Below are 12586 nucleotides of genomic sequence, written 5' to 3'. Positions count from 1 at the left end.
CAGTTCTTTTAAATAGTAATATTGTGATGTATTATTACATTTCACAATATTACTGTTTTTACTGAATTTTATATCAAATAAATTCAAATTTGTTGAGCATAATACGGTGGCCCAATAGCACGAGACTCTTCTTTCAGAAACAAACAAACAAAAAAAATCTTACCGACCCCAAACATCATGCCCAGTAATGCAAGTTTTACCTTAAAAAAAATAATTGTGACCCTGGACCACAAAACCAGTCACATACATTTTTTGAAATTGAGATTTCATCTGAAAGCTGAATAAATAATATTTCCATTGATGAGTGGTTTGTTAGGATAGGACAATATTTGGCCAGAGATACAACTATTTGAAAATCTGGAATCTGAGGGTGCAAAAAAAAATCTAATCATTGAGAAAATCGCCTTTAAAGTTGTCCATTTATGTTCGCGATTGTGCTGCATTCACTCACAAAAATAAGTGTTTTATATATTTACGGCAGGAAATTTACAAAATATCTTCATGGAACATGATCTTTGCTTAATATCCTAATGATTTTTGGCATAAAAAAAAAAAATGATAATTTTGACGGCTATTGCCGTGGGACATGTGACTGGTTTTGTGATCCAGGGTCACAATTTATAAATTGAACTCAAACTCAACACTACATTTGTCTATTCATTTTATTGTTTTGTCATTAGGAAAAAAGCACACAGTAAGGGGGCCTTGACAGCGTGCAGCATCATATCCTGTGTGTGTACAAAGCTGATAGGCCAGAATAATCATACTGGGCAGCTTAAAGCCTTTACACGCTCAAAGCATTTCTCACCGTGGCACGTTGATGTGCCGTAAGCAATCGTTTAGTCCATTTGACTATGTTCATGTAAAATGCATTGTTTTACAACTTGGCCGAGCTTTGGCTTTCGTAAAAATCAAACTGTATATATCAATTCATTGAAAAGCAGCTTGTTGCATTAGATGCTGATATTATACTTGTAGTTTTACATACTGCATTACCTTATTAAATAGGCAAGTAAATAATGCTTATAGCAAATAATACTTAAGGGGGGGAAACTTCTGAAGCATTTTAGACCCCTCACACTAGTCAGGGTCAGTATAGCTTAAGTGGCTGGATACAAAGAGCTTTGAGTATACAAAAAGAGAGCCATGATCATCTGAATATTACTTTCAGATTACACCTGAAAAAAAGAAGTGAAAAATAATATGTACAGTTTGGTAAGCTTGACAAGTCACATTTCTACACAATGAACCATTATTGTGAGAAACACTTTTTGATTTCCATGATGGTGAAAACGGATCTTCTCATTCAACTGCCAAGTTTGGTTCTACCTGAGTTTGTGTATCTATCAGGGGTGTATATGTCCCGTCTTGTCCTTTAACTATTGCATATGACAACTAAGAGACTGTTCAGCTCCTAAAATTCACACAGACTCCTAACTGGGTTCAGTGCACCCCTTCTGTCAAATTAAACACCTGTCCTGCAGGTTTCTCTAGACTGCTCGCTCGAGATAATACCAGGTGAAACTGCTGTATATGAGAAATGAAAGAAAACAGTTTTAGCGTGATAAGAAAGTTACTAGTTTGCACCTTATGCATCTTTCCCTTTCGCAGGAAGCGTTAAGACGGTCTTGGAATGCACAATATACTATATAGAGTAAATATTGCCGTTACTACAAGCGTGATTACTGTAGATACATAGAGTGGCCTCCCTACCACTAGAGGCACCAGAGAATTGAGTGTGTCAGGCTTGGCTGGAAACAGCCACGTCAAGCCACTTTGGAACAAAAGTATGACTCGGCTCATCGCTTAATCGTCATCAATAGCCTCTCTTTTCGATTCATCCAGTTTCCGCTCCATGAGTTGAGAGGCCGGGCTTGGAAGAGACACCACTTCCACAGGAGGTAGCATGGCACCTTCTGGCTCAATGTCTTTTCTCTGGGAGAGATCCTCCTGGAAACAAACCCATCACATTCAAACAAACAATCCTGACCACAAAAGCAGTCCGAATAGTGCATTTACAACAACCTGCTCAGAGAAACGCTGACTCATGACTTGATCTCCAAACTCCTGAGTCTCAACCTCTTCGCTGTTGGAGTGGCAGCTGGGGCTCGGCACCTCTATCCCATGGCTCTCGAGTATGGCGGCCTCTGAGTGAAACAGAGAGAAAGTGTTTAGTATAATAGTATAAAGAGATAACGATGACAGTTTAAAAATCCTGCAAAGGCTTTCCTGTCAAGAAACATAAAGAATGTCTCAAACTGAAATGAATGCTTCCAATAAAAATAAAAATAAACATCTAATTGCCTGTCCACAAATCACGGGATTATACACTAACTTTTTTTTCTTTTTTTTATAGAAATGAACTTTAATTTAGCAAGGATGCAATAAATTCATTAAGTTACAGTAAAAACATGTATAGATGTCTACTTCAAATAAATGCTGCTCTTTTAAACTTTCTATTCAAAGAATCCAGAAAAAATGCATCATGGTTTCTACAAAAATATTAAGCAGCACAACTGATTGGAAATGTTTCTTGAACAACAAATCAGCATATTAGAATGATTTTTGAAGCTTCATGTGACACTGAAGACTGTCAAGAGTGATGATGATGCTGAAAATTCAGCTTTGCCATCATAGGAATAAAATGCATTTAAAATGTATTCCAATATAAAAGATATTTTTAAATTGTAACAATGCTTTACTGTTTTTACTGTATTGCTTGTTTGTTATGCGTTTTATACGGAAGAGGATTAGGGCCAAGCAATAATAAAAAAATAAAACCATCTCGATATTAAAGTCATTATAATGTGAGATTAAACTCGTTAAATTTCGAGAAAAAAGTCGAAATACAACCTTGAGAATAAACTCATTACATTTAGAGAATAAAGTCGTTGTGTTTCGAGAAAAAACTCGTTAAATTTCGAGAAAAAAAAACTCGAAATACAAACTTGAGAATAAACTCATTAAATTTCGAGAATAAGTCGTTGTGTTTCGAGATAAAAAGTCGAAATGAAATGTAGAGAATAACGCATTCGATCAGTGTTCATTGCATAGCCTACTGATATCAACCTCATCGAGGTTTCATGGTTTCCCAGGATACCATAAGACGCATTAATCGTTGTTGGTTGTGTATGCCTCCATCCACAGAATGTAACGACTGTAACCATCTATACAGCCATTAATGCCAATGCCGTACGGTTTTAATTTATCATAGCTGTCCATATGCCAGAGTGCATTTGGGCCAGCGTAAGTGTACTGGCGTCTTCTCAAGCGTCTCCTTCGTCGAAATTCCACACCTTGAGGATCAACAAGTTAAATAATGCGTCTTATGGTATCCTGGGAAACCACGAAACCTCGATGAATTTCATGTTGGACAAAAGCGAGTACATCGCGCAAATTGGACTGATTTTTTCTTCTAAAAAGACCTAGCTGACCTAGACCTAAGAATGTTCTATTCTTTGTTACTGAAAGAAAGTCTAAAATATAGCTTGACTAAGTGATCCAACTCTGCCATGTCCTCTATCAGTAGGCTATGCAATGAACACTGATCGAATGCGTTATTCTCAAAATTGTATTTCGAGGTTTTTTTTCTCGAAACACAACGACTTTATTCTCGAAACACAACGACTTTATTCTCGAAATGTAATGAGTTTATTCTCAAGATTGTATTTCGACTTTTTTTCTCGAAATATAACGAGTTTAATCTCGCATTATAATGACTTTAATCTCGAGATGGTTTTATTTTTTTATTATTGATTGGCCCTAATCCTCTTCCGTAGTTTTAACCTTGGTTTTATAAAAAACATTAAAAATTGAATTGAAAACTTTTGAACGGTACTTCATAATCACACAAATAGACAGCCCACAGACAGGCACTATGTGATTTTGTTACTGAAATATTCGTTTTGGAGGCTTAATGTGTGAAATATTCCACATGGAGTACTGAGGAAAAAACTAAAACTTTAGGCATCCTAGATAAACTTCTGATTCTTGTGTCACTTAAATCAGCGAGTGTCAGACTACGATTGTTACAGTCTCACCTATGTTGGCACGTCTCTTCATCTCCTTCCTCCGATTGGCAAACCAGTTGTACACTTTGAGCGCAGTGACTCGTTCAAATTCTGACAGTTTGCATCCTGAAACAACATGTATGCAAGAAATTCATCATTTAAATCAATAAGTCAATTGGCATTCAGTGAGGCAGGGGTACATCTGCAACAAATATGGCATGGCTATGATATGACTGGTCTGGTTCTGAGGCGGCCTAGATACCGATTGCAATCACTTACCAGGTTTTTGAATGACAGCATTACAGGCATTGGCAATTTCCTCTCTTTTGGCCTCATCAGGATACTGATTCTCTATAAAGAAACTATGAGAACAAACGCAGTGAATCAGAACAAGACTCGGAAACCAACCAATAGGAAACAGTAACGGCCTTAGAACACTGATCGTTAGTTTAACTGCTTCTATTGTTCTCATTTGTAAGTCGCTTTGGATAAAAGCGTCTGCTAAATGAATAAATGTAAAGTAAATGATTAATTAAATAGGCTACTTTTATTCACAACATTTATGACAATCACATTAAGTGGAAAAATGCTTGCGAATGGAGAAAATGTTCCACTTTTAAGGGAACAGTCACCATACCTCACAATCAAATTAAAAAGACGACAATATGATGATTGTGCCATCACAATAAATTCAGAATTCCAACGGTAAATCAAAAATCCTGTTCGGATGGATGGTTATTTTTTTATTTTTTTATATTAATTGATAACATGTCAAAATTGGAGTAAATTCACTGTACTATGCAGTTATCACTCCCATAAATAGTCTCTTGTGTGTAAAAGGGGTGATTAAGCACTTGGAAGAAGAGCGAGGACCGTATTTAACTGCAGCATGTATTTGTCTTTGTGAGTTTTATCTTAAAGGAGCCACGCATATGTTCTTTTACAGATGTCACCCTGAGAAACTATTACAATCCGAATAGTGCCAAAGACAGTAATGCTCTGTCATTTACCTCTCCATGATTGACTGGCACTCTTTTCTCCAGGTGAAGCGACTACCTCTGCGCAGTCTAAAAGGCCCAACCGCTGCCCTGTCTGCGGGGCTTGCAGCCAACCTCCAGTCGGGCTCCTCTTTAACCAGTGAACGCATGGACAACGTGGTGCCTGTTATGAACATTATTGCACACAAACCAAAATAGCAGTAGAATATGAATTCACTGCACATGTAGCTAAATACAAACTAAAGGGATGGTTCACCAGAAAATACAAATTGTGTCATTTACTAACCCTAAAGTTGTTCCAAACCGGCATGACTGTCTTCCTTTCATAGAACACAAAAGGAGATACTTATAGAAGGATGTCCATGCTGCTCTTTTCTCAATGCAATGAAAGTGAATCGTGGCCATAGCTGTTCCTGGTCCCCATCCATTTTCATTGCATTTCATTTTCTGTTAAATTTCTGTTAAGTTTGTGTTCCACACAAGAAAGAAAATCATAAAGGTTTAGAATGACACAAAGGTGTTATTTTTGATGAACTATCCCTTTAAGTCTAAAGAGCCATTCTAAAAGACTTTAAAGCCATCTTTCCACTATTTCTGACATTCGCATAGAATTGTCACATTTAGTGCCATTCGCACAGAACGGGAAGAATAAAAGTGTTTGATTATTTTCCATACAACGCAAAAATGACTGCCAATACGTCTAAAAGAAAAGCATAGCATGGTTATTATTGTAAACTAAAACCATAAAAAAAGGTTCTTGAAAAAAAAAAAAAAAGAGAAGAAAAAAAAACGTAAAAAGAATCAATAAATACAAAAACTTAAACTTATTTTATTTCAGCTAGTTGCCAACGCATAATATTTCTTATTTTAATTTAGTTTACTAAAATAGTTTAAAAAAAAAAAAAAAAAAAAAAAATTCTGTTTATGGTAAGAAGAAAAAAAAAAGTGAAAAAAAAGTAAACAAACAAATGAATAAAAAAATATATATAGACAAGGTTATTTTTAGTTTAAGAAGTCAAAAACATAAAATTTCTAAACCATTGACCAAAAAAAATGGAATTGAAACTGGAAAATATATAAATAAAACCAAATTCAAAATTGTATTAAAACTATAATAGTATCTCAAATGATACTAAAAAAAAACACTGAAGCATAGTAGGTATTCTAGGGTTAATAGCTGAGGGTTAATCAACTAAATAATCATCATTATATAATAATTATTTCAGAAAATGATTTAAAGAATAGCATTTTAGTGCAAAACTATTGGTACTGTAACTCTCACCTTGCACTCAAAAAGGTTCTGATTAGAATACATCACATATGGCCAGGTCTAGCCACAAAAGTTAAAATATTTTAATGCGCAAATAGGATCCAAAAATTGCATTTAATCGGAACTCTAAAGCAGCTCCCATACTACTCTCCATTGGAAATGAATGACTTCTGGTGTAATGTTTGTTGGAGATAGTGAAAAGGTGATTTAAGACTCGAAGAGAACAAATATTAATTTCCCAAACCATTTGTACTGAAGTAAACTTAAGCAGTGTTTCCCTGCTGCGTGGACGTTACCTGACTGGGCTTGGTGAGCAGAGTACCAGGGGAGGAGGTGCATCAGCAGTTCTCTCTGCCTATTCCAGGGAGTGTCAGTCCTGCTCCTGGGGACCTGAGCATGCTGGTTTTCACTCCATCTGATTCCTTTAACCCATTTTGGCAATCAGAAAACTGTGTTAACTAGGGCCCCTTCAAGAGGCCGAAAACTTGCAATTAATGGTGATGACCGTAAAACAAATATTAACATAGTGCTCAATGAAAATCCTTGTAGATCGTTAAAGTAAGTAAAAATTAATTGTAGATAGCAGCGTTAATAGACATTCAACGTGATTAGGTTCTTGGAGCCATGCTCAATTCTCTAGCGCCGCAGAGAATGTAAAAGCGTCATGCTCAGGGCTTTGTTAGTAGGGTCGGGTGTTAATTGCACTTCAGTGCAAAGAGGACATGAAAACCAGCATTTGACAAACCCAGGATCAGGACTGAGAGCTACAGAAGAGGGTCAAACCTGGGAGATGAAGAGCAGAAGTGGTCCTGGAGGGCGTCACATTACTTAATTAGCTCCTTCAAGCATCAACATGTTTTCTGTATTATAAATGCAAGATGATGTGAGTGTTGGCGGTGTTACAGCCTTAAAGGCTTTAAAGCTAATTTCTGATTGCAACAACCTACACTTCTTGGATGTGCCAAGAACAGCATTAACTTAAGCGCATAACTGATGGGAAATGACACCAGTTGATTTCATTTCAATTCGGTGCGGCGACATAGCATGTCCTTCCAATATATGGTCTTTATCAAACACTGAATTTTCAAATGTAAAGCCCTCAAGGACCGTGCAAACTATATAGGGAAGATATGGCAGAATGGCAGGTGAAGACCCCCCCCCAAAAAAACTGAACATAAGCCAGCCCCAAGCCTAAAATTCAGGCCACGCCCTTGTTTTTGGAAAGTCGTCTCCCTGCTGAGGAAGCACAACTCACCTGGGCTGTTACGCTCCAGCAGGTACCAGCGATAGAACGCCCTGCGTTTGGAGTCGCTCATCTCAAGCCCCTGCTGCAGAAGCCACTGGGAGATGTAGCTCTGACTGATACCTGCAGAAGATCACACAGTCATACAAAAGGAAATGACAGGAAAAGATCAGAATAAAACCAAAGATGCCAGGGTAAACAAAAACTAACACTATTAAAGACATTTTTGTTCATTTAAATAAAATAAAATAGAAATATTAGATGAAAAACCTAAAATTATGTTGGTTTGGCAACTAACTAAAATAAGTTTAAGTTGATGCACTAAAATTACTAGCTGGAAATAAATAAAACTGAACTAAAACAAAAAAAAATTAAAAAGTGATATTACAGAAAGAGTTAACGCAAGTCAAAACATTAACAATGAGCAATTTATTTGTTACAGTATTTATTTATCTATTTTAATGGTAGTTAATAAAAATACAACTCATGTTAGCTCAGGTCCGTTACATAACATTAACAAATACAACTTTTGAAATGAATAATGTATTAATAAAATGTTGCAATTAACATTAAATGATATTAATAAATTCTTTACAATATTTTTTCATTGTTAGATTATGTTAACTAATGAACAAATGGAACCTTGCTGCAACAGGTTTCCAAAAACTGACAAAAGCAAAAAAAAAAAAAAAATGAAACCTGAAAATATAAAAGCTAATTCAAAATACTAATAAAAACTATAATAGTATACATATTACTAAAATGGCATTGCTTCGTTCTATTGGTGTGGTTTTATATAAATATACAGGCGCAAGCCATTTTTAAAATATTGTTGAAGTAAAATTAAATAAAAGTCCTGCATGTGATTGATGTAATATTGACTTCCAACTAACTTTAATTTCAAACAAACACACTATTATGAGTAAAAAAAGCATATGTCCTCAAAATAATCTGATTATTGATAGTAAAAGCCTTTTTACTCTGTGTAACTTATAAGATCCAGTGTTGATCTTTCACTGTATAGTATAATCTGTGTAATAGACAGTCTGTGTAAAGTAATGGGAAATGTATTAACTAAGGGATGAAAATGCAAACTGAACTTGCAATCAGTTGCTTCCACAGACTAAAGCAAGTTTGTTGTGCAGTCATGTTCGATATCCATCTTCTCTATGCGCATGTTTCATCAGCTCTGACCTCTTTACAGCAAGATATTATCAGTTTCACATGCTTGCTGATTTTTTCCTCCATGTCAATGTTTTGGTTATCGAAGTTGTGGTTGGCCTAGATTTTCCCTGTCTGACATTCTTGATGTGCAAGTAAATAAAAACATTACTAATATATTTCTCCTGTTCAGCACAGGAAATAATTCATACTTTGTGAATATAGCCTAGGTTAAATGGTTTTAGTATAAAAATGATTAGAAAATTAGCATGTACACTCTTTTTTCCATTGCGAGACTGAAAGCATTCAGAGTACCTGTGACTTGTCCAACAATTGCCTGTGAGATCCTTCTGTTATTGAGAAAAGCCTTTATCTCTTCTTTCACAAGGTTACTGTCTCTCCTACAGTCCAAACAAAGACAAGCATAACATTGACAAAGTCAAAACATTAGGTTTTAATTTTCATTAAGCATTAAAAACGTCAGCTGCTTCAAAAGATTTTATAAAAGTGGGGTTTTGCATTATATATATATGTTTAAATGGGGAAAATATTATGTGGCAGATCCAAAGCAGTTACAAGAAAAGCTACAAAAAGCATCCATCTGAGCCAACTGTCCACCTGACCTGATTCAGAAAGGGCTCTTGTTCTAGGAAAATTACACTGTTGCTCAGGGACGTTCACTGTCATTATCAGCTGTTATATTAATCTCTACCTCTCAGTAGACCTGAGAAGAGAATCCCACAGAAGCAGCTGATAGAGTGCTCTCATAAAAAATACCTCATGTATTCCTCCACCTTCTCCTCCAGATCCCAGTCCTCTTCCGCCAAGTCGTAACTAAACGACCTCTGAACTCCGCTGGGTGGGTACAGGGGTGGAGGCGAGGCATCGTAGCTGTTGCTGGGTGATAATGCAGCATCTATGACAGGGGTCTGTGTGGTGGCTGAGGTAAGAGAGGAGGAGGAAGAGGAGGAGGACGAGGGGGCAGCGGGGGTTGCGGAGGTAGGGGCGCTGGGTGGGGCCGAGTGATTGTTGCAGCATGGGGCTCGATGGTCTGGATCAAGCCTCTCTAAAGACTCAAGGGCTTGAATGATCTGAGGTTTGGTCATCCCTGACAGCCTTAAACGCTGGAGCAAGTCGATCTGTTCAATGGTATAGCGCGGCTCCACATCACAACACTCCATCCTGACATCTGCAGGAGAAGAAAAGACAAAAAAAATAAGCAAATTATGTTGTTTTGATTTTATATTAAACATCACTCAATTGAGAAGTGTGTAGTTTCTGTACCATTTATGTCATCACAACAACAAAAATAGCAGAACAGTGGGGTTCTGGGAGTAAAAATGTATTGATTTCTTATGACAACTTATAAACCTTTAAAGACGGAGTTACTGTGAACTACAAAGTTGTTAAATCAATGGTGTGTAATATTGTTGAAGCCAACAGCTCGCTTAATTTGAACTTTATAAAAAGAATCGCATTTAACAGCAGAATACCTAGTGAACATCTACATTACCCAGAGAAATCTCCACCAATCAGAGAATTGAGACAAGCAAATTGTGCCGCCCACTCTCATGAAGCACTTCAAATGTAGAAGTCAATTTCCCAACACTCTTAAACAACTAAAATATTTTAATGTTTGCATTAATATTTCCTTCATTAAAGCTGTTACACAGTCTTGTACTTTGATTTGAAGCCAAAAAAGTATTTAAAAATTGGACAAAAATTTCACGGTTTTAGAATTTGTTTTTAAAAGTTCACAATCACCTCATAGCTGGTTTGGTTAGTGGCTTATGAGTCTTAAACTAAGACTTTTTTAAAATCCCTATGGGAAAAATGTGTAAGAAAAATACTTTCAAAACCAAAGCCGCTGAAATGTGGGTGGGCACTATAGAACAGCAAAAAATCTGCTATTGGTCAGGAAAACAGATATTAAACTCATGCCATTGGTTGAGCCAGTGTTGCTGTGTCAGGCTGGTTGGAATGCTCAAACAAACAGAGCGCATTATGAATGGAGAAGGGGCTTGTGGTCTTTTTTGCACAGGAAAAAAGAAGAAAAAGAGCATAATAATAATAATAATGTGGATTTTTTTTTTTACTTAAAGTTTAGTATGTTGAACTATGTTCCTTACACTTTGAAACTATGGATTGTAAAAGCACTACAATGTACATTAAATGTACATTGAATTGAACTGAATAACACAAAGCTATTCCATAAGACTTGGAATAGCCTACATCACACAAGCTTTAATTTTATGGTACTTTTTTCTCATTTTGGAGCCTGACAGCCCCAGTCCCCATTAACTTTCATTAAGTAATACAGTGAGCAGGATAATAAAAAAAGCACTTTTTTTGTTCCACAGAATAAACAGTCAAAGGTGTGAAATAACATGAAAGTGAAAAAATATTGACATCATTTACTTTTTTATATTGGTGAATTCCAAAAGGTACACTGGACACATCTAGTTATTCTTCTATATTTATCATTACTGCCAATCTCATATATCTTTCTTAATCTTATCTATCTATCCTTGTAGCCTACTTTACAATTATTATACCTTGCAGTTGCAAACACTGACATTCCTTCAGGAAATGCAAATCTAGCTTGATTATCTTCATTTAAAAAAAATGCTTCACATCATATTTGTTGCCCTACCTGATATTTGAGGTGATAATCGGCCCGTTGGGAGCGGTTCTGCGCGTGGAGCCACAGCAGGAAGGCACCACTGTCGCATGGTCGAGGAGTCACCCGCAGGGGACAAGGGGGGCTGTCAAAACATCACAATAACTACTAACAGCCAGTCAGCATGTGTCGGTTATTCACGCTAGAGTAACGATACAAACAACTCGACTACGTCTGCTTTAATAAAGACCTTCAATAACAGATAAAGCACGTTTGTAATCATGGTTTTATTTTGTGTCAGGCTCGCGCTAACTGGCTAGCCCCAGCGGGCACGCGCTGCTGTGCAACTGCATACAAAAATGAATTATCTTCGCCTTTGTTTTCACACTTGCAGCTGAACCCACTGACTTTGGCACGGCTTTTACTTCTGGCAGACAACGCGTAAAAGTCATGCACTACTACAAACAAATGCGCTGCTTCAGTTTTTGTAACGGATTCGCGTCTCACAATATCACTTATGAGTGCGGGTATGAGATGCCTTCATAGTAGCACAGCTTTGATGCACAGAGCGCTAAAGTAACTGTAATGCCGCTAGCATGAAAAGCTATATAGCCTATGCCCATCACGCAGTTATCCGCCTTACCTCCCCGCGCTACCGTCAAACTGCAGCCGGAGTTGAGCTGGTGCCGCTGGAGAGCGGTCGGTGCACACCCTGGGTGTAATCCTGGCCCTCCCGTGCGCTCACTTGCACTCCGAGGAGCTTCAACTAGCTAATGAAGGTGATCCGAGGAGGGTCACATTGTCCTGGGATGCCGCAGCATAATATTACTGGATATATGGAAGTCAACAATTGACCTCTCAACCCGCAGCGACAGTCCCATGTGGATGCAGGAAGTTGATGCCAGAAGAGACTCCCATACTATCTTTAATGACATGTAAAAAGATTTTGCAAGTTCTTTGGGCAAATTTTCGGGAGTAGATGTGAAATATAAAATGTATGTACTTTTTGTCAAGTTTGTTTACGTTTGTCAGATTTCGCAGGACTGCTATTCTGTATGGATTTATGCGTTCCTCTTTTGCACACAGCAATGTGAATGTTTATAATGCACCAGGAATGTTACTTGCACTGTCGACATGAGGTTCATACTGCTGACCACAAATAAATCTTTGTTTTTTTATTTATATTAATCCTGTATCATTTAGTTATTGCAATGTGCAAGATGAGTCACTAGTCCTTCATCCAGCACAATCAAATTGAGGCTTCTACAAGAGGAATGAAAAACA

At 37.0% G+C, this 12586-nt stretch overlaps 1 protein-coding gene across 2 annotated transcripts; it reads right to left on the bottom strand.

The window, feature by feature from the left end:
* Positions 1–644: 644 nt before the first annotated feature.
* LOC311300051 (homeobox-containing protein 1) lies at positions 645–12185 on the bottom strand. Of its 2 annotated transcripts, XM_084424131.1 has the most exons (11): positions 11946–12172; positions 11336–11447; positions 9460–9871; positions 8998–9083; positions 7534–7644; positions 6575–6700; positions 5021–5171; positions 4290–4372; positions 4041–4136; positions 2026–2147; positions 645–1950 (listed from the first exon to the last, which is right to left on the bottom strand). In XM_084424131.1, the coding sequence occupies exons 2-11, from the start codon at positions 11412–11414 to the stop codon at positions 1807–1809; spliced, it is 1410 nt and encodes a 469-aa protein (XP_084280257.1). In that variant the 5' UTR covers positions 11415–11447; positions 11946–12172; the 3' UTR covers positions 645–1806. The 2 variants fall into 2 exon arrangements, with proteins under 2 accessions (XP_084280257.1, XP_084280258.1); XM_084424132.1 differs by lacking the exon at positions 6575–6700 and having other exon boundaries at positions 11946–12185.
* Positions 12186–12586: the final 401 nt, after the last annotated feature.

This window comes from Rutilus rutilus, assembly GCF_951802725.1.
Source record: "Rutilus rutilus genome assembly, chromosome: 11".
Lineage (NCBI taxonomy): Eukaryota > Metazoa > Chordata > Actinopteri > Cypriniformes > Leuciscidae > Rutilus > Rutilus rutilus.
The sequence above is the reverse complement of the archived record's forward strand: the minus strand, read 5'-3'. Positions and strand labels throughout refer to the sequence as shown.